This window comes from Canis aureus, chromosome 23 (genome assembly GCF_053574225.1).
Source record: "Canis aureus isolate CA01 chromosome 23, VMU_Caureus_v.1.0, whole genome shotgun sequence".
In the NCBI taxonomy this organism is placed as follows: domain Eukaryota; kingdom Metazoa; phylum Chordata; class Mammalia; order Carnivora; family Canidae; genus Canis; species Canis aureus.
Window position 1 is genome coordinate 26,511,740 of NC_135633.1, and position 20,054 is coordinate 26,531,793.

A 20,054-nucleotide genomic window follows, 5' to 3' on the forward strand; every position below is an offset into this window, starting at 1 on the left:
CTAGCAGACTACCTCTCTAAAAATATAATCATATTCCCAGCCTCCTTTGCAACTAGGCATGTACAGGCAGATGAAGCAAACTTAGCCAATAAAATAAGACAAAGTCTATTGCAATAATTTCTGGTAGAAATTGTCTTTTCAGAGGAAAGGGGGGGGGAAATTTGCATTAAAGATAAACTGTCGGGCAGCCCCAGGGGTTTGGCACCGCCTGCAGCCCAGGGCGTGATCCTGGAGACCCTGGATCGAGTCCCACATCAGGCTCTCTGTATGATGCCTGCTTCTCCCTCTGCCTGTGTCTCTGCCTCTCTCTCTCTCTCTCTCTGTCTCTATGAATGAATGAATGAATAAATAAATAAATAAATAAATAAACAAACAAACAAACAAATCTTTTAAAAAAATGTTGGTGGAGGAAGAGGAGGGAAGGACAGTTTAAAGATTTATTTATTTATTTATTATAGACATACAGAGAGAGAGAGGCAGAGACACAGGCAGAGGGAGAAGCAGGCTCCATGCAGGGAGCCCGATGCGGAACTCGATCCCGGGACTCCAGGATCGCGCCCTGGGCCAAAGGCAGGCACCAAACCACTGAGCCACCCAGGGATCCCTCCACCAACATTTTTGTATAAAATTATCATGCTTGGAGTTGCAGAAGCCATCCAGCAATGATGAGAAGAATCATAACCAACATGCAGAAAAATAGAAAGTACCCAGGACTACTGAACTTGGTGAAGGAAATTCTTTAGTACTACTTAAGCGATTTATCTTTGAGGATCATTGCATTTTTAACCCACAAGTTCACTCTTAAGAGGATAAATCACAGACCATAATTTTGAATTGATGTTCTCAATTACTTAACAAAATCACAATCCACATGTGTTTACTGAGCATCTATTATGTTCCACACACTATGCAACAGAGCTTTCATATGCATTACTTTGTTTCAATTATCAAAATAATCCCATTAGATATCATAATTATTACCATTTTACAGATAAGATACATGAGGCTCAGAGAAGTTTAAGTGACCTGTGGTGATTTAGGGCCAAAGTCACACAGTTAGGGCAGCCCTGGTGGCTCAGCGGTTTAGCGCCACCTTCAGCCCAGGGCCTGATCCTGGAGACCCAGGATCTAGTCCTGCATGGGGCTACCTGCATGGATGGAGCCTGCCTCTCCCTCTGCCTGTGTCTCTGCCTCTCTCTCTCTCTCTCTCTTTCTCTCTCTCTCTCTCTCTGTGTCTCATGAATAAATAAATAAAATCTTTAAAAAAAAATCACACAGTTAATAAGAGATTAAGACTAGGATTCATACCCAGGTAGTATGCCTCTAAACTAGTGCTCATTCTAACATATCACAGCTATCCTACCACACAGATCACCTTCACCATTTCTCTTATTTATATATTGGGTATGCTTTAAAAGACCAAATTTTAAAAATGCACACAAAAACTCTTTCAACATTTCTATTCTTAACCCAAGTGGTGGGTAACTTGGGTTACTAAGCAAGCCTTAGTTCAACTTCATCTGGCTCATGAAAGTATCCTCTGTTTTCAAATCTATAAATCATAAAACAACTTCTCCTACATTGGGTTGCAAAAGCCATCCCATCCAGACTGAAATCTTCGTATTTTAGGAGCAGATAAGAATCTATGAACAATGCCTTATGAGCTCATAAACCATTAAATAGCAATAGGAAAAGGTATTGTTAAAACTGACTCTTTCAAGTAAGCAGTGATCTGTGACAAAAAGTTTTAGTAAACAGATTCTCTCAAACAGTATTTCCCTATTTCCTCCTCTGCCTAGTTTGTACCTCCTACTCTTAATCTCCCCTCCAGAACTGTGGACGTCTATATTTAAAATGTAAATTCATTTAGTCAGTTAAAGTTCCATTTTATCTTTTCATTTTATTTTTTTTAAAGATTTTATTTATTTATTCATGAGAGAGAGAGAGAGAAAGGGGGGGGGGGCAGAGACACAGGCAGAGGGAGAAGCAGGCTCCATGCAGGGAAACCGATGTGGGACTCGATCCGGGATTCCAGGATCACGCCCTGAGCCAAAGGCAGGCGCCAAACTGCGGAGCCACCCAAGGATCCCCTATCTTTTCATTTTAAAATCAGGTAATCTTTTTTTTTTTTCCCCCTCTCATTCAAAGTAATGTTAAGTATGGTCCTACTTGATTTTTTTCCATGCAGACCTATTTTTAAAAATTCTCCCCCTCATGTTTACATCATTTTTAAGTTCTCTTTTTTTTTTCTAAGATTTTATTTATTCATGAGAGACACAGAGAGAGAGACAGAGAGAGAGGCAGAGACACAGGCAGAGGGAGAAGCAGGCTCCATACAGGGAGCCTGATGTGGGATTCAATCCCGGGACTCCAAGATCACGCCCTGGGCCGAAGGCAGGGTTTAAGATGAGGACATCATCCTAAACTGCTGAGCCACCCAGGGATCCCTTAAGTTCTCATTTTATTTATTTTTTTAAAGGTTTTATTTATTTATTCATAGAGACAGAGAGGCAGAGGGAGAAGCAGGCACCATACAGAGAGCCTGACATGGGACTTGATCCAGGGTCTCCAGGATCATGCCCTGGGCTGCAGGCGGTGCTAAACCGCTGCGCCACCGGGGCTGCCCAAGTTCTCATTTTAAAAAACACTGAATTGAGAGGGACACCTGGGTGGCTCAGTCAATTTAAGCATCTGACTCTTGATTTCAGTTCAGGTAATGATCTCAGGGAGATCAAGCCCCAAGTCAGGATCCACACTGGGCATGGAGCATCCTTATGATTCTCTCTCTCCTCAAACCACAAGAGACTCTTAATAATTGGAAACAAACTGAGGGTGGCTGAAGGGGAAGGAGGTGATGGGACAGGGTAACCAGGTAATGGACATTAAAGAGGGCACATGATATAACGAGCAGTGGGTATAAGACTGATTAATCAAAAAAAAAAAAAAAGACTGATGAATCACTGAATTCTACCTCTGAAACTAAACTAATTTTCTCTCTCCCTCTACCTCTATCCCCCCCATTCCCTCCTCCTCTAAACAAACAAAAAAAATTGAAAATTTAAAAAAAAAAAAAACAGTGAATTGAGAAGTAATACAATTTTCGAATGAATAAAAAAAGATCTCGGTCCAGTATCTGATCAGCTACTTCCAGTTTTTATCATATCAAAAACAACACTGGGGATCCCTGGGTGGCTCAGCAGTTTGGCACCCGCCTTCCTCCCAGGGTGTGGTCCTGGAGTCCCAGGATCCAGTCCCGCATTGGGCTTCCTGCATGATGCCTGCTCCTCCCTCTGCCTGTGTCTCTGCCTCTCTCTCTCTCTCTTTCTCTTTCTGTGTCTCTCATGAATAAATATATAAAATCTTAAAAAACAACACTGATTACAAGACACATCATGTTCCACTAAGAAAAAATGCTGCCAACTAGACTGATACAATACCCTATCACTTACAGTTTTTATTCATACTTATTAAAAACATGCTTTTAAACTTATTTAGTCAGATCTTTAGGATATATTGCTCATTCATAATTTTAAAAAGATAAATTGATGCATAAACTGGTCACACTGAAGAGTCAAGCTCTTCTGAATCAATTTTTAAATCAATCACTGATACCTTTATCTTTCCACATTATATCATCCTCTGTGCCATCAAAAGCCCAGATGACCCAACATTTGTATTCCAACCATTATCTCTGGGATTTTCTTTCAAGCCTGCCAAATCGTTTCTTCAAGTTCTACACATAAAGAGACACTGACAACTACACATCAAAGCCAAAAGCAACTATAAGATGTATGTGAATTTCGGAAGAATGCAAAAAACAAAAAACAATTGTGCTTCTTAGAATTAATGAAACACAATAATCTCCACTGTTACCTTGAATAAGACAACATGCTTCCCAGGCTCCAATTTCTATTAACAATAGCACCTACCAATACTGAAGATCTACCATGCTCAGCATTTCACTTATCTCATTTAACTTTTACAGAAAAGCAAAAAGGCAAGCATTAACCTTGTTTTACATACATGAAATATGAGGCTCACAGAACCTTAGTAACTTGTCCAAGATTACCCAACTAATAAGTGGCAGAGTTGGGTTTCAATCTCTGGTCTACCTTCAAAGTCCTTATTCTTATTCTTTTTACCACTTCAGTAACTCTCAAAATTTAATGCATGTCTGAATCACTTCAGATGACTCTTCGAGAGTGAGAAAAATATTGCAAATGTTACATATATTTGCAAATAAAATAACTTATATATATATGCATGCATATAAAGACTTCTCATAATGCAATAAGACAAATAACCCAATTAAAAAATGGTCACAGGATCTGAATAGACATGTCTCCAAATGCCTAATAAGCACATGAAAAAATACTCAATAGCACAGACTATTATAAAAATGCAGGGATCCCTGGGTGGCGCAGCGGTTTGGCGCCTGCCTTTGGCCCAGGGCGCGATCCTGGAGACCCGGGATCGAATCCCACGTCGGGCTCCCGGTGCATGGAGCCTGCTTCTCCCTCTGCCTGTGTCTCTGCCTCTCTCTCTCTCACTGTGTGCCTATCATAAATAAATAAAAATTTTTTAAAAATGCAAATAAAAGCCACAACAACGATACCACTTCACACCCACTATGATGGCTATAATCAAAGACAGACAGTAACAAGCATTAGCAACAAAGTAGAGAAACTGAAACCTTCATAACATGACTGCTAGTGGAAATATAAAATGGTGCAGCCACTTTGGATATCAACTTGAAAGTTCCTCAAAAATTAAACACAGAGTTACCACATAACCCAGCAATTTCACTACCAGGTTGTTTTTTTTTTTTAATTTTTATTTATTTATGATAGCCACAGAGAGAGAGAGAGAGAGGCACAGAAACACAGGCAGAGGGAGAAGCAGGCTCCATGCACCGGGAGCCCGATGTGGGATTCGATCCCGGGTCTCCAGGATCGCGCCCGGACCAAAGGCAGGCGCCAAACCGCTGTGCCACCCAGGGATCCCTTCACTACCAGGTTTATACTCAAGATAAATGAAAACATAAGTCCACACAAAAATTCATACATGAATGTTCAAAGGAATATTATTCATAATAGCCAAAAAGTCCATCAACTGATAAGTGGATTAATAAAATGTGATAGGATATCCATCCGACGGAGTATTATGTACCAATGAAAAGGAATGAAGTACTGATGCTATAACATGGATAAACCTTGAAAACATTATGCTAAGTAAAAGCCAGTCACAGAAAACCACACAATTTATGATTCCATTCTTACAAATTTCATTTCTATAGAGAAAGAAAGTAATTGCTTAAGGCTGGAGAAAATTATGGAAAGTGACTGCTAATAAGTACAGTTTCTTTTTGGAGGAGCAAAAATGTTCTTAAGTTAAGTGGTGATGATTATAAAACCCCATGAATATACTAAAAAACTTTAAGTAGGTTAATTGTATGGTATGTGAATTATATCTCAGTAAAACTTTTTTAAAACATTCTAGACCAGATTACTTCAAAGGTTCCCTTCTACACCTAACAGTCTCTGAGACAATGAAAAAATTCTCAGAGCATCCATAAACAGACAAGAATCCAATCCCCAGCAAGTCCCACAAACCTACAGTTTAGGAAAGGTAACATTTAGTACAGTAATTCCTCACTTGAGGTCACTAGACCTCCAGGTGTCTACAAAGAAAGGACAGGTGCTTCTCGAGCCAGTTCCCATTTTTCAGAACATCTGTGAGAAACCATACACTCAGCCTTCTCTGAGGTAGTTTCAAGTATCTTTGACTTTGTCTAGACTCATGTTAGTAGTTTTAAAATACTGACTCAAAGCTGACTGACAGCTTGATGTATGAAAAATAAAATATAAGAAAACAAATTATTAGTTAATATGTACTTTTTGATAGGCAAAATGTTTCAAGAAATGGGACTTATAATGGTTTCCTTGATTAAAAGCTTGGGAAATATAGACAGAGAGGATAGTGCACTTGTCTAGAAATTACAGAAATAGCTTAGCATTTTTTCTCAATATGATTCACTTCATCTCACTGTGCCTCAGTTTCCATTTTCATTGACAAATATGACAGTGTTCAACTGACTCTGAAATTCTATGATTTTTCCATATTATATATTTACCTAAATATGTCTGCTAAGAAAGTAGTTCTTTATATTCAAGGTCCTTGCAAACTTTCTTTATTGACTCTACATCCTAAAAACAAACAACACTATATATGTGATATTAATAAATAATACATAGGCTGTAGTATTTAGGAATTTACTTATAAGTGGCCTTAGAAAGCAAAGGGAAAAAATAATAATAATAAACTAAAAAGAAAGTAAAGTTTGCCTGTCTACTGCAGACAGCAAAAGTCAACAGGAAACACTTCAGTATAAAATCTCCCCAAAGCATGGAATGTCCCTGATTATCAACAAATGAGTTATCTTTCCTTCTTATATTTTACTCCCAACACAACAGCTTCCAAATACATCCCTGGAACAAATGAACTGAAGAAGGGGAGGAGAGCGAAGGAAAAATACTGTATCATAACTGGTTTCCTCCCTTCAAAATTCCAGGAGATGAAAAGTGGGGGAAGGGAGTGGAAACTAGCCATAAGCCAGCATGAAATTCTCCTATTTACAGCTTGATACACTACATCTCCTATTACATCTCTTACTTACAGCTTAATAATCATTGTGGTCTTTTACTTTTTCATTCTTTCTAAAGTCATAAAAATTTTTCTCTACTAATAATTTCTTTATATTACAAAAAGCCACTTGCATTTTTTGTTTTTTTTTTTGGAATGAATTCACACTAACTTAAATTGAGCATAATACTGGTCAGGGCATCGGTGAAAAGGACTACAATTTGTGGGTTTGGGGGGAGGAGAGTGGTGGGAGCCTCAAAAACAAAAGCAGAGAGGCGCCTGGCTGGCTCAGACGCCATAGCATGAAAATCTTGATCGCGGGATCCCCGGGTGGCTCAGCGGTTTGGCACCTGCCTTTGGCCCAGGGCGCGATCTTGGAGTCCCGGGATCAAATCCCACATCGGGCTGCCTGTGTGGGGCCTGCTTTTCCCTCTCCCTGTGTCTCTGCCTCTCTCTGTGTGTCTCTCATGAATAAATAAAATCTTTAAAAAAAAATCTTGATCACTAGGCTGTAAGTTCAAGTACCAGATGGGGGTAAAGATTGCTTAAAACACACACACACACACACACACACACACACACACACACACAGAGAGGCACCCCAAAGGAAAAGCAGCAAGCAAAATCTTTTAAAACATAACATATAAAAACTCAAGTTCAGAGACTTCCAATGAATTTTTAAAATGTCATTCTACTTGCTAGGACAAACCAGAAAAGCCAGACCACCTGCATCCTCAAGCAACTAAAGTTATCATGAATACCAGGAGTATGCAATTTTCAACTTTCAATTCAATATTATCATTGGAAAAAAAAAAAGCAAGTAAGAAACCTAAACTCACTTTTTAGGAGGTAATATTGTATTCTGCTCACAATTACATAGGAGTAAAGGGATTCAGTTCAATAATTTAACATAAAAGAACACATATCTTTGAAAAAAATAATCTATTAATTCTCGGAACACCAACAATCTCTGTATTTACATATCATATGTAAACGTAGATATACTCAAATTCAAATAGCACAGTATGTTTTAAAGCGCCCACATGGGGCAGCCCCAGTGGCACAGCGGTTTAGCGCCGCCTGCAGCCCAGGGTGTGATCCTGGAGACCCTGGATCGAATCCCACGTCAGGCTCTCTGCTTGGTGCCTGCTTCTCCCTCTGCCTGTGTCTCTGCCTCTCTCTCTCTCTCTCTCTCTCTCTCTGTGTGTGTGTGTGTGTGTGTGTCTCTGTGTCTCTATGAATAAATAAATAAAATCTTAAAAAAATAAAATAAAATAAAGTGCCCACATGAATCAAAGTATCACACAAGCCTAACAGACACCACTCTAGCCCCCTACAAACAGAGGAATAACACATTTCACCGAAAAACAAGTAAAGTGCATTTAAATATAACCAGTTACATTCATTTAACAATTCTGCCAGCCGAAACAAAGGGTACAAAGACAAAGAAATGAATTAAGACTTAGCCCCTGACTTTAAGGAATTCAGGAGGGGGGAAGCAAGAAACATGTGTAAAATCAAAATCCTCTGAGATCACAAAGAACAACAAACTTGCAAACTTAGTGGCAACCAGAATTTGCCAGGTGAAAAAGTGGGAATAAAGGTACCAACGAGCAAAGAGAAGAGCGCGTATAAAGGCATGAATGTACAAAGCACATTTAGATAACCAGAAGTCCTGAGTGGTCAGGGCAAGGGGAATAAGAAGGAAGGATGAATAAGCATGAAATGGTAGTAATTATGTCAGGAAAGGAAGCTTGTGGCAAGGTTGCAGAGGGTCATAAGGTGTGTAGTCTTTATCTAGAAGGCCACAGAGAACTCAGTATATAATAAACAATGTTTTTAGAAAGTTAACTGGTGACAATGTGGAAGGCAGACTTAAAAGAAGATACTGGGGGACAGAAGATAGGAGAACACCGCTGCAATAGTTGGGATATTATTGCAGTAACACAAGAGAAATGTGATGGGGTCAGCGATAATACAAACAACTAAACAACAGCAGAACAACCTATATCAACTTGGCAGTGATTCTGTGTCCCTCTACTTGACCATAGACTCCTGTACAGAGGTATAGGCAATGGGGGAAAAAAAGAAAAGAATGCAAACAAGAAGTCTTCAGAAGATGTAATCACAGGACTTAATGACCACTAACCTTCCATACCCCACAGAGAATCTTCATTTAAACATTAATTTGGCCTTTCTAAACTGCTTCTGAAAATTTATTACTTTCTTCATGTAGAGATCGCTACTAAAATACCCTACTTCACTTAATAGATGTTTAAAACTTTGAATTTTTAACCACACGAAGAGTTTCAGGTATTTTACACAGGAATTACTGAAGTCTAAAAATTCCCCTGTGACCACATGAAAAAAAGAAACAAATGCAGAATTAAAATAGAATACTTCCCAGTGAGAACACAATGATCTTGGTTTATCCAAGTTTGGATTAAGACTAATTTATATGCCCTAGTTAGAAACCCTAGACAGTAGAAATAGTCACAAATAATACCTAAATTAAATATGGGACAGGAAAAAAGGAACTCTTTAAAATCTTTGGGCTCCAAACAATTCAGCTATCCAAACACATAATATTATTATAACAACACACCGTTCATATTTTTCATGAAATCCACATGATGTTATGCACCAGGAAAAATAGGCAACTAATAAAGCTTACAGACCCAATTCCAATTTGATAAATGCGTTACTAAAGGGAAATTAAGAATTGTAACCGCTCTGTTTCAACATGCAAATTATCTCCTATCCTTTACAAAAATATGTTTGTTGACCTGTCAATTTGTATTATAGCATCATTAAAACAGTGGTATCTCTTTCAGTAAAATGAGTCTTGCTTCCCTCTATAAAGATACTGATTTTCACAATGCTGGCAAGATGGCTTACCTATTCAAAGTTATCTTGATTATGAATACAGGTAACTTTAATGATAAAATATGATAAACAAATTTTGCACTAAGTTTAATGTTCAAAGACAAAATTGTATTTGTCATGTTGTAACAAATAGTGCTAGTGTGCAATCATCTGAGGTTGACGGGCTCACCACCCCACCCCACCCCTCAGATATTAACCATTAACCAGAGGCGTCAGTTTAAAAATCTATGTGAAATCATTAAGGTCAGTAAGTGTTACAATTCAGTGGAAAGATTATTTAAATCAGAATTCTACTTCAATGATTATACTTTGACTAATAAACTTTTAAGACCCTTGTGTTTTCATGATATGTAGGCTATAGGTTCCACCACTAAAGGAAAAAAAAAAGTTTGTATTGCGTTAGTTCCAGTTATAATTTCTAGCTGAGTCAAAGCTCTAACAGCCTTAAAGCAGGAAATCCAAAAGGAAATTCCATCATCAGTTCCTGGGGCTTGGTAACTCAATGGTTCTTTGAAACAAAGATATAAAAGTTCTCACTATAACCTTACCTCATATCTTCAAGCAAATCACATTCTGCTTGATGTTTGGCTTGAAGTTTTGTCATCTGCTCAACTTGAGTGTTTTTCAGTTCTTGTGTAACTTTCACCTAAAATATACCATATATTATGAAGGCCTTACTGCAACTTTAACAACAACAAAGTAATTACTTAAGCAAAATACTTAATACTTGTTAAAATATATAATACCTCTTGCTCCCTTCTCCCCTAAAGGCCATAAATCCATTATTACCCACCTAATATGTTTACTGAGGACACTTAATGAGAAATCTAGCCAAATATACTGAAAGAGGTTAAATGAAAGTAAAAGAGCATAAAAATTACAGATTAAAGCAATGCAAAATAAACTGCCAGTCATTCCCTCTCAAGCACAAGCTCAGTACATATGTAGTAGGTCTCAGAGTTTTAAGAGTCTGTTTTCTATTTCTTCCAAAAAAGATTCATAGATTTTAACCATGAGAGGTGAGCTGAGTATAGATGGCAGAAGTGAGCAGAAGAATGTAGAAGAATGCTTAATACCTAATGATCAAAATTTACACAATCACGAAATTATATGCATAAATTGACTACAGAAATTATTCCATAATGGCTGCGAGAAAGCACACTGTCTCAGGATGATGCCAACTCGCTGACAGCGCATCAAATCACAATCTCTTTCTCACAAAGGAGAAAGCAAAAGTGACCTTCCAGCATATGCAGTGCTTTTAAACCACCCAGCAAGCCGGTCCCCGTGGCGACTCCACTTCAAACAGAACAGCAAATGCAAAGCTGTCCAGTGCCTCGGTAGCCAGGCCCGGACCCCAGGGTTCCAGGGTACAGTGGGGCCTGGAATCCCCGCCACCCGCGGGGCCGGGCTAACCCGGAGGGGTGGGGGTACATGTGTGAAAGAAAAAAAGAGTCACTTAACTGGAGAAACCCGGATTAAGAAAGAGAGAAAGAAGAAGCAGACACGAGCGAGTTAGGCATTCAGCAAATGTTTGCCCACGAGGGGAGGGCAGAACAGCCTTCTCCACCCAGTGCCCAGAGTAGACACTCAGTAACCATCTGCAGGATTAAAAAGACAAGGACACAGCCTCAGTCCTTGGGAACGCCGGAGAAGAGGGCAGTGAAACAGTTTTTGAAGGGCGAGGGGGAAGCTGCTGACACGCCGAGAGCACCCGTCACTCCCACCCCAAGCCCAGATCGCGGTGCACACGCCACGCACTGCCCGGTTCTCGCTCTCCCGGGCCCGCACCATCGCCTCCCGACCCCCTAGCTGGAGGGGCGGGGCAGGATGGGGGGTGCGGGTGGAGAAAGGCTTAATTTCTTGTTTTCCCCTGGGGTGGGGGGCGGTGACTTATCCAACTTCTTTTCGGCCGCCCCGTGGGAAAAGCAGGCCGAACCTTATGGCTGGGCTAGAAACAAATTCCCTGAAAATTATCAAATGGCCGAGGGTGGCGACAAGCAGCTGGAGGGTTCAAACCTGGCGCAGACTAAACAATCACACAAGCACAAGCACTGCGAAGCTGCAGGGGCTCCCCGCCTCCCCTCGGTGCAGCCCCGAGAATGCACTTTGCAGCGAGAGCAGCACAGCCATGCGCGCGCGCACACACGAATGCACGCCCGAAACTCTTGTGAAATGTTGGGGGTCTCCCAAGCGGTGGAGGGGACGAGCCTGGGCCGCCCCTTCGTCGGAAAGAAACCTCATTCGCGTGGCCCCCTGCTAAAGCCGGCGGCAACTCGGTGACAAGCCCGAGGCGGCGGCGGTCACGGCCCCTTGCGAAAAGGGGGAGGGGGCGCCCCAGCCGCGCCCCTCGCACGCATCCCTCCCACACCCCCCAAGCCCCCCAGCCGCACCCTCACCTTCCTCGGCGGCGGCTGCATGATGCTGAAGGGACATCAATCCTCCCCCGACGGCGGCGTCAGCTAGGACGAGGAGACGGGGGGCCGTAAGGAGGGGCGGCCCGGCAAGCGCAAGCGCAAGCGCGGGCGCGCGCGCGTGTGTGTGTGTGTGTGTGTGTGTGTGTGTGTGAGGAGAGCCTGAGAATAAGGACTCTCCCGGCAGGGAGCAAGGCCAGGCCGGCGGGCGGCTGGAGGACCCGGGTCGGAGGGCGAGTGTGAAGCGGAGGAGGAGGAGCGCCGGGAAGGCCTGAGGCTCGGGCGGCCCGGGGGGTGTGTGAGGGAAGGAGGCGGAGACCGCGAGGGGGCGGGGGCCCGGGAGCCGGGGCGCAGGGTCTCTCCGCTCGCCGAGCGGCTCCCCGGCAGCAGCGTCGTCCCGCTCCCCGCCCGCCGGCGCAGCAGCTCCCAGCAGACGCGGCCCCCCGCCCCCACTCAGGCAGCCCAGCCCTCGCTGGGCCCAACGCCCCCGCCCGGCCCGAGGAGGTGGAAGGCGGTGCCGCGCTCTCAGCTTCGGCTCCTCCACTCCGGCCGCGGGAATTTCCGGCCCCACCGTGTGGCGCAGCGCCCCGCTCCGGCGGCGGAGGGGACGGCTCAGTCCAGAGCGGGGGTTCGAGGGGCCGGGCCACGCTGCAGGGAGGGAGCGTGGCCGCGGCGCGGGGCTTCGGATCTCGGCGGGGCAGCGGTGGGGGGGAACTAACGGATCGCTCGGCGGATAGGAGGGGTAGAAACGCTAGCGGAGCACGGAAATCCCCCCGCGCGTCTCCGATAGTGGCACGTTCCAAACGCCTCCTGTCCTCCCTCCCCCACACTGAGAGGCAGCCGGGGGCTTCACGCGCGCTTTCCCGCCAGCCGGCCGGGCGCGCGCCTCTGATCGGGGCCGCGCACGTGGGCGGGAGAGGGCGCTGCGCCGACGCACGCGCACCAGCCGCCCCCACCTCCCGCCGGCTTTCGGGCTGCGGTGTGTCACTGTGTGTGCGTGTGCGTGTGTTTGGGCTGCAGGATTTCTCTGGATGCGTGTGTAGGGGGACGACGCTCCGAGTGAAGCCTTCACTCCGGCGCGGAGGGTAGCGTGCCTGTGGCGGTAGGAGAGTTCCGTTTTTTACTTATTTGCGGTCTTCAGACCCCCCTCTCCGGCGAGCGAATGCGCCGGCCGGACAGGCCAGCCTTGAGGGGGCGAGCATCGACAAGTTCTTTCGCAGCCGGCCACAGGTGCCTGACTGGCGCGGAGGCGGCCGGGGGATGTCTGGTTGCCCCGCCAAGAAGCAAACGGCTCTCCGCCACAAGGCACTCAAGTCAAAGAGGACGGACTCGTTAAGACCGGGATCCCCAGTTCACAGATCGGGAGGCTAAGTGCCCAGAGAAGATGGGAGACTGTCTGTAGGTCACAGAGCAAGACTGGAATCTCTGGGTCACGAAGGGTTCTTTGGGTGCAGATGATAACCATGAGGAAAAAATCTAGAGGAGGCAGCAGAGCAATGGGGGAAGCTCTAGTCTGGGAGTCAGGACCCCTGGGTGTCAGTCCACTCCGCCTCTGACTGGCTGGGGGAGCTCTGCCTTCCTCATCTGCCAAGGAGGCTGTTCATCCAGGCAGCCGCCACCACCCATGTTTCTGTCTTGTCCAAACCATCTGGGGATAGTGGTATCAGCTTCCCTTGGGGTCCTTAGAAGAACGAAAATAACCTCCTCTGGAGCCACATGGATGTGTGGAGGTGAACTAGATCGCCCCACGCTTTTATCAGAATTGGGGGTCCCGGACACCTGTTCTCAGAAGTGTCATTAGGCAAAAGAGGAAAGTGAGTGAGGCCTGGAGAGACCCAGGCATATTGCCAAGGCCCCACAAGTAGTCAGAAATTGGGAAGAGGAACTTGAATCCAGGTCATTCACACAGGAAGGTGATAGAATCAGAATTCTGCATGAGTCAGATTGTGAGGGAACTCATTGATCAGGCTCGCTTTTTCTGGTTTCCTTGAGGCAATTCAAAAGTAGGCCCTTCACCAGAGTCCTCAATCACTATCTGGGAACAGGTGGGTGGATGCTCAGCTGCCCTGTGGGGCAGCAGCGAGAGCCCAAGCCAGAGGTATCCAGGCTGGGCTCCAATCTCAGCTCCAGTACCGATTAATTGAGAGGCCTTGAGCTAGTCAGTTTCACTGCTTTCAGCCTTTATTTTCTCATTTGTAAAATGGGGATATAATACCAGCCCTGCAGGCTTGTTGCATTAAATAAAATTTCTTCTGCCACAGGGCCTGGTACATAGCACTCAATAAATGCTTACAGATTCATCATTCATTCAAAAGATATTTGCTAAGATCCCGCTTTGTGCCAAGCCTTGTGTCAGACACTGAGGATACAGAGGTTAGCAAGACAATCCTCCTCAGATTTCAGGAAGGCTGAGTTCCAGACCAGCCATTTCATGAATGACACTATGCTAGTCGAGGAGGGGTAAAAATGCTTGTCCAGATGCAGCATCATGCAGAAGGTGCTTAACAAAGATTTGCTGGATCTTTGTCCTGGGCAGAACTAGTCTGGCCCAGAGATCATCCACCCTTCGCCTCCTTTTCCTGGAAGTGAGGACTAGATAAAACTGCTAGATGTTGGGAGATTTGGGATCCAGCCTCTACCATTGATATGCTGGGCCTTCTCCAGATTCTGGTCCCCAGCTGTGGAATAAAGTAAGTGAATGAGCCAGGAACTTAGTAGGCTCTTCACAGATAAAGTACACTCTGGGGTTCTATTTTGTGGGTTTAGGAGGACATCCTCCACCTAATTTACTATTATTTTAAACCAGGAAGGCATAGACTTTCTAGGATGATTTCCTTTGGAGGTATGATAAAAAGGGCCTGACTGACCTCTACCTCTGAAACTCATAATACATTATATGTTAATTAATTGAATTTAAAATTTTTTTAAAAGCTAAGGGGCAATACCAGATGACCTACCTGCTTTTTCAAAAATGTGTTTGTTTGTTTGTTTGTTTTAAATATGTTGAACAAAAAAAAAAAAAAATATGTTGAACATTTACTAAGTGCCTTTCCCAGAACCCAAACTTTTGCCTTACTTTTCTGAGCTTACGTGAGAGTGTTATTTTGTTCATTTTACAAATGAGGAACTGGAGGCTCAGTGAAGATAAATAATTTACCCTGAAGTGATGGATTTGGGACCAGAATCTAATTCTCCCATTTGCCTCTTGTTCAAAGGAATTGAGAGAGTTCACCCAGGAAAAAAGTAGACTCAGGAGGATACGATCCATATATTCCAAACTCCACAGGGATGGGGAAAGGGATTTCTATGATTTATGTAAGACTGACTTAAAAGATATCCCTTTGAACTAGGCTGGGAACTTCCAGAGCCTTGCTCCCTGCAGTGCAGGCAAGCACTGTGTTACCAAATGTAGGATCTCTTGAGATTGTTTGGGGTAATGCCACAGAGCTGTCCTGTGGCCCCAGAGCAACATGCATTATAGCCCCAGAGACACAACTAGGACAGGTCTTAGCTGCGTCTAAGGAAGAAGGTTTTCCAGGCAGAGCTACCCCTAGAGGAGCTGAACTCCCCCATCCCTAGGGCACTGAAAGTAGCTGTTGGCTCCCTTCCATCAAGGAGGCTACAGATGGGATTCTTACTCAGGGAAGGAGTTAATAACAGCTACCACTCATTTTGCCTCTTCTGTGTTTCAGGCATTGAAGTAGGCACGTTGTTTACATTATTTTTAACCTGTGCAACTTCTTGTGGTACATATGACCCCATTTCACAGATTCACAGACTGAGGATCAGAAGTGAAATGAGTAGCCTAAGGTCATACAGCTAGCACAGGAGAGCAAGGCTTGGTCCCTGGCTCTCTCTGGCTCTGAAACTATGCTCTTTCTCCAGGGTACATGCTGCTGTACAATCTCCCAGAAGGAATGTGATTCCAAATTTAAGTGAGAGCCAGGGTTAAAAGCTGGTTTAGAGCAGGCATATGGGTAGGCATTGGAAGATGAGCTATACCAGTATTCCACAGGGCTCCCAGGAGAAACTCCAGGAATGAGAAGTGTACAGCAGCCCTTGAGCAGGACTAGAATGTTAACAGCACCCTACCATGGTTCAGATTGGCCATCTAGGACAGACCTACACTCCATCCAAGGCTCTGCATCCAAGGCCACCATCCCATATGCCCATGCTGCACCAAGTCACCTCCCACCCTCCCTGTAGCTAAGGTTCACAGTACTCTCTACTCCCTTTCCTGCTGTATCATTATCCCACACTCACATTGGCATAGGCTGCTTAGGAATACCTTTAGCCTATCCAGATGCTAGCTATTCCCTGTTTGAGCCCCACTGAGGCTACTTGGCAATGCTGCTACAAACAACACAGTCTAGCCCCATTTACCTCCCTTCTACCCTTGTCACCTTTCTCCCTGTATTTCCGCTCCCCACCTTTCCACACCCCACACCCACCTCACCCCTACCTCACCTCACATATAAGCTTTTGCTTCTGCCTGGGCTAATCCCCTCAACACAGCCCTCTGATAAGCCTGGTATATATGGGAGCATGCCTCCATTAGCTCTCAAGACAGAATCAGCCCACTCAAATGAGACTTCAAGATTAGAGATCAGCAGAAGAAGGCAGGGGCTCTCCCTAGGACACAAAGTGAGTCTGTGGCAGTACTAGACCTTGGATTCCATCCAGCATCACCCAACAAGTCCCTTATTCTGAGCTCAGTCATAAGTAGGTCTCTGGAATAAGACCCAGGCCCTGTACTCCAGGAACTCTCAATCTCAACCCACGGACCAAAGGTCATAGCAGTGAGTCCAGAATATGCAGGTCAGGAGAGTCCTAGAGACCCAGATTCCACCAGGTAGTAGCAGGAATCTAAGGCAGTCACTGAGACAGGGAATTATCTGGTCAGCTGGTGCCAGGGAATGTTACAGCTTGTGTGGCAGTGAGGGACAGCCAGTCCCAGGGCTATAGTAGGAGCTGACAGTCACATGGTTTTGATATCAGGAAGCAGGAAACCAAAGTTCTAGTCTTGTCTTTGCCAGGCACTTGCTGAAGGTGACCTTTTTGGCACATCACACATTTGGTCTTTCCTCCTAGGGAGGTGGTACAGGTGAAGTGAAATAACAGCTAAGTGATCTGCAAAGAACTGAGGAGCTACGTAAGCTAGTGACTGCCCGTCTTGGGATGCATCAGGGAAGGTTGAATGACTGCCTAGGTGGGGCATAAACCAGGGCCTTCCCACCAGGAGCTGCACTGTGATTACAACTCTGCGAAACTTAGGCCAATGGATAAAACAGTCAGGTTTGGGAGGAGCACTGACATCCCAGAGATTTAGGGTCAGGCAAACCTGGGCTAGATGTTTAGTTCCTCTTCTGCCTAGCTTTGGGTTCTTGACCAGGATCTCTTTTCAGCTGAGTTCCCTTGTCCTTTGTCCTTAAAAGGGGAATAATGACTTTTTGCAGGGTTGTGGTGGGAGTGAAATGGGAATGTTTATATAAAACGCCTGCAACCCTGCTGGCCCACCAATGTGAGTTTCTTTTGTGTGTGCATGTGTTTTCCTTCAGTTTCCCTTCATTTTGCTCTGGTTTTGTTTGTAAATTTAAAAAACAAAACACAAAAAAAAGAGGAATTCCCACGGGAGGGTGTGGAGCCCAACTACAGTCCCAGTTTTGCCCCTGACTCACTGTGAAGACCCGGGAAGTCCCAGCCCTCCCTTAACCTTCGTTTCCTCATCTGTAACACAGGGACTTCCACCAGGGGGTTTCTTTAAAGCCCAGCCTGAAGGCTTGAGATGCTATTCCTTGAGAGTCCCTTCCATGTAGGGGACCCCCCCCCCCCAGGTTGAGCTGGGCAATGGGGGTCAGGCAGTGACCAGCAGAAGGAGATGGAGTTGTAGGGGAGGGACAGCAGGATGGGGAGGTGGCAGCTCTGCAATCACTGTGCCCTGGCCTGTGAAAGGAGACGGCCCCACTCAACCTGGGAAGCCCACTGCCTCTTTTCCCACAGCCTGCCCAGTTAATGCCAAAACAAAACACATTTGTCTGCTCCCTGCTGGAGGGCAGTGGGCCAAAATGAGTGTCCTGGAGGGCTGGCATCCTGCCTTCCCGCCCTGGGCACCCGCCCTGCCCCTGTCTACAGCACATCCACACACCCATGGCCTGTGGCCTGTGGCCTGAATAAGCTGAGCACCACCCTTGGCCAAAACTGGCCCAGGCTGTGGAGAGGAGCTTCCCCAGGACCTGTATTCCCCCTCTCATTTTCAGGGGCTCCTAAATGGACATTCCAACCCCTAAACCTGCCTGTCTTTCCAGCCCGGTCTTGGCCCAGAGAAGTGATCTAATTTCTCATCATGCTGCTGTGGGCAGAGCACGTGGCATCAAAAGCTGGGAGCTGTTGTCGGCGCTACGGGAGGGAATTCCCTGGCTCAGGAAAGATCTTCCAGAGGAAGGGAGCAGGTGGTGAGTCTCTCCGAAGAGACAGACACCGCCAACGCTCTAGGCAGAGCCAATCCTCGGATAAGAAGCATCAAATCCACCACCCCCGCCTTCTCTCTGATGCTTGTCTACACTGGGCACAGTAATAATAATAGCTTATACTTTATAATAGTTACTATGTGTCAGCATTCACTTAAATAATTTAATTCTCACAACAACTTTGAAGTAGGTACTATTATTAGACCCATTTTACCCTAAGGTCATATAGCCAATAAGTGGCAACCTGAGATTTCTACCTAAATAGGGTAGGCCCAGGGTCTGCTGTTAACTGCTATGCCAATCTGCCAGCAGAAGATGGTATCCCCCATAAAACCCAATCCAAACTTGGGATGTGGCAAAATGTTTGCAGTGCTATCCTACAATTTAAGCATTTACCCAGACTTGCCTGAAGCTTGAGAATCACTTAGGGGTACTTGTTTAAAACACAGGGCCCTCCTCTAAGGATTCAGTAAGTTTGATGTGGGAAGAGAGGCAGTGCCAGACATGTGGAAATTGCCCAAAAAAGTATTTGTTAGACAAATAAATGCCCTGCCTTCTGAGTTGCCATTCATCTCTAAAATGGAGTTTCAGTTCCCCACCCTGCCCCATCTCTAAGTGCTGCTATGTGTTGAGCCTCTGTGTCTGCACCAGCTTTGCTTGGGTGTGAGGAGTTGTTTACAAGCACACCCACTAGCTCCTAATAATAGCTATAATAACAATAACTAACATTTCTTGCATGCTTATGGAGTACCAAACACAGCTCTGAGGACTTGACTGTGTTAACCCATTATTCTTATTGTATCCAATTGTCTTGACTTTGAGGATAGAGAAACTGAGGCTCAGGTTAAGTAACTTGCCCATGATCACATAATTAGTAAGAAGTTGGATTTGAACCCAGATGTTCCTACTCCAGATCAGAGATTAACTACTCTATCATAGTTTCTGGACTCACACAGCCCCTCCTCTTGGGAACTCGGCTGTCATAGTTGATCAAATGGTTACTGCACCCATAATGCTCAGGAAGGGGAGAATGGAAAACTAAAGTAACAGACAAGACTTAGAATCCCCTTGCTATTGTTTAAGCCTGAATAAGAAATTTCAAAGCACAGAACCAAAGTACTATAGTAGTTCCATGTGGGGAAGGCTGCCTCAGTCTAAAACAGGGGCCCCAGGAAGCTGCCCTGGAAGTGGGTCTTGATGCAGGGAGTTAGACACTCTCAGGAGAGCAAACACCACAGGCTGGGTGGGCTGAGCCATGTTTGAGAACAGTCTGAGTATTCCAAGAAATGAGCCTATAAAGGTGGACTGCAGTCTTGGGTGTCCCGCTTGGATATGTGCTCTAAATTTTGAAAAGTGATGTTTCTTTATAATATTTATCACACTCTGTAATAGGCATGTATATTGCTCATCTCACCCATCCTACCAGTGCTTCCATCCCCACAGACCTCTGGAGGAGATCTTGTTTGTCACTGTATCCCCAGCCCCAAGGCACACTGGATAGATGGATTTGAAGGCCTGAAGTCCTAAATGTTTACCAGCCATTCAACATTAAGTGTGGGCAGCCAGGTCACAAAATAGAAGGCCTAAGACAGCACTCTAAGGAAGGGTGTGCCCAAAGGCCCAGACAGGCCTTCCTGTTCATATT

General features: G+C 44.9%; 1 protein-coding gene across 5 annotated transcripts in view; it reads right to left on the reverse strand.

Annotated features, from left to right (window-relative positions):
* The window catches only part of FCHSD2 (FCH and double SH3 domains 2), a 338,349-nt gene that overhangs the window by 315,199 nt on the left and 3,096 nt on the right, over positions 1-20,054 (reverse strand). For 2 of the 5 annotated variants that reach the window (XM_077866897.1, XM_077866901.1), the window contains one exon: positions 10,077-10,174. In XM_077866897.1, the coding sequence (XP_077723023.1) occupies positions 10,077-10,174 (98 nt within the window). Of the gene's footprint in view, positions 1-10,076; positions 10,175-10,992; positions 11,124-11,927; positions 12,361-12,513; positions 12,587-20,054 lie in introns of those variants that run through there. The other 3 variants (XM_077866896.1, XM_077866900.1, XM_077866899.1) reach the window with 3 other exon arrangements.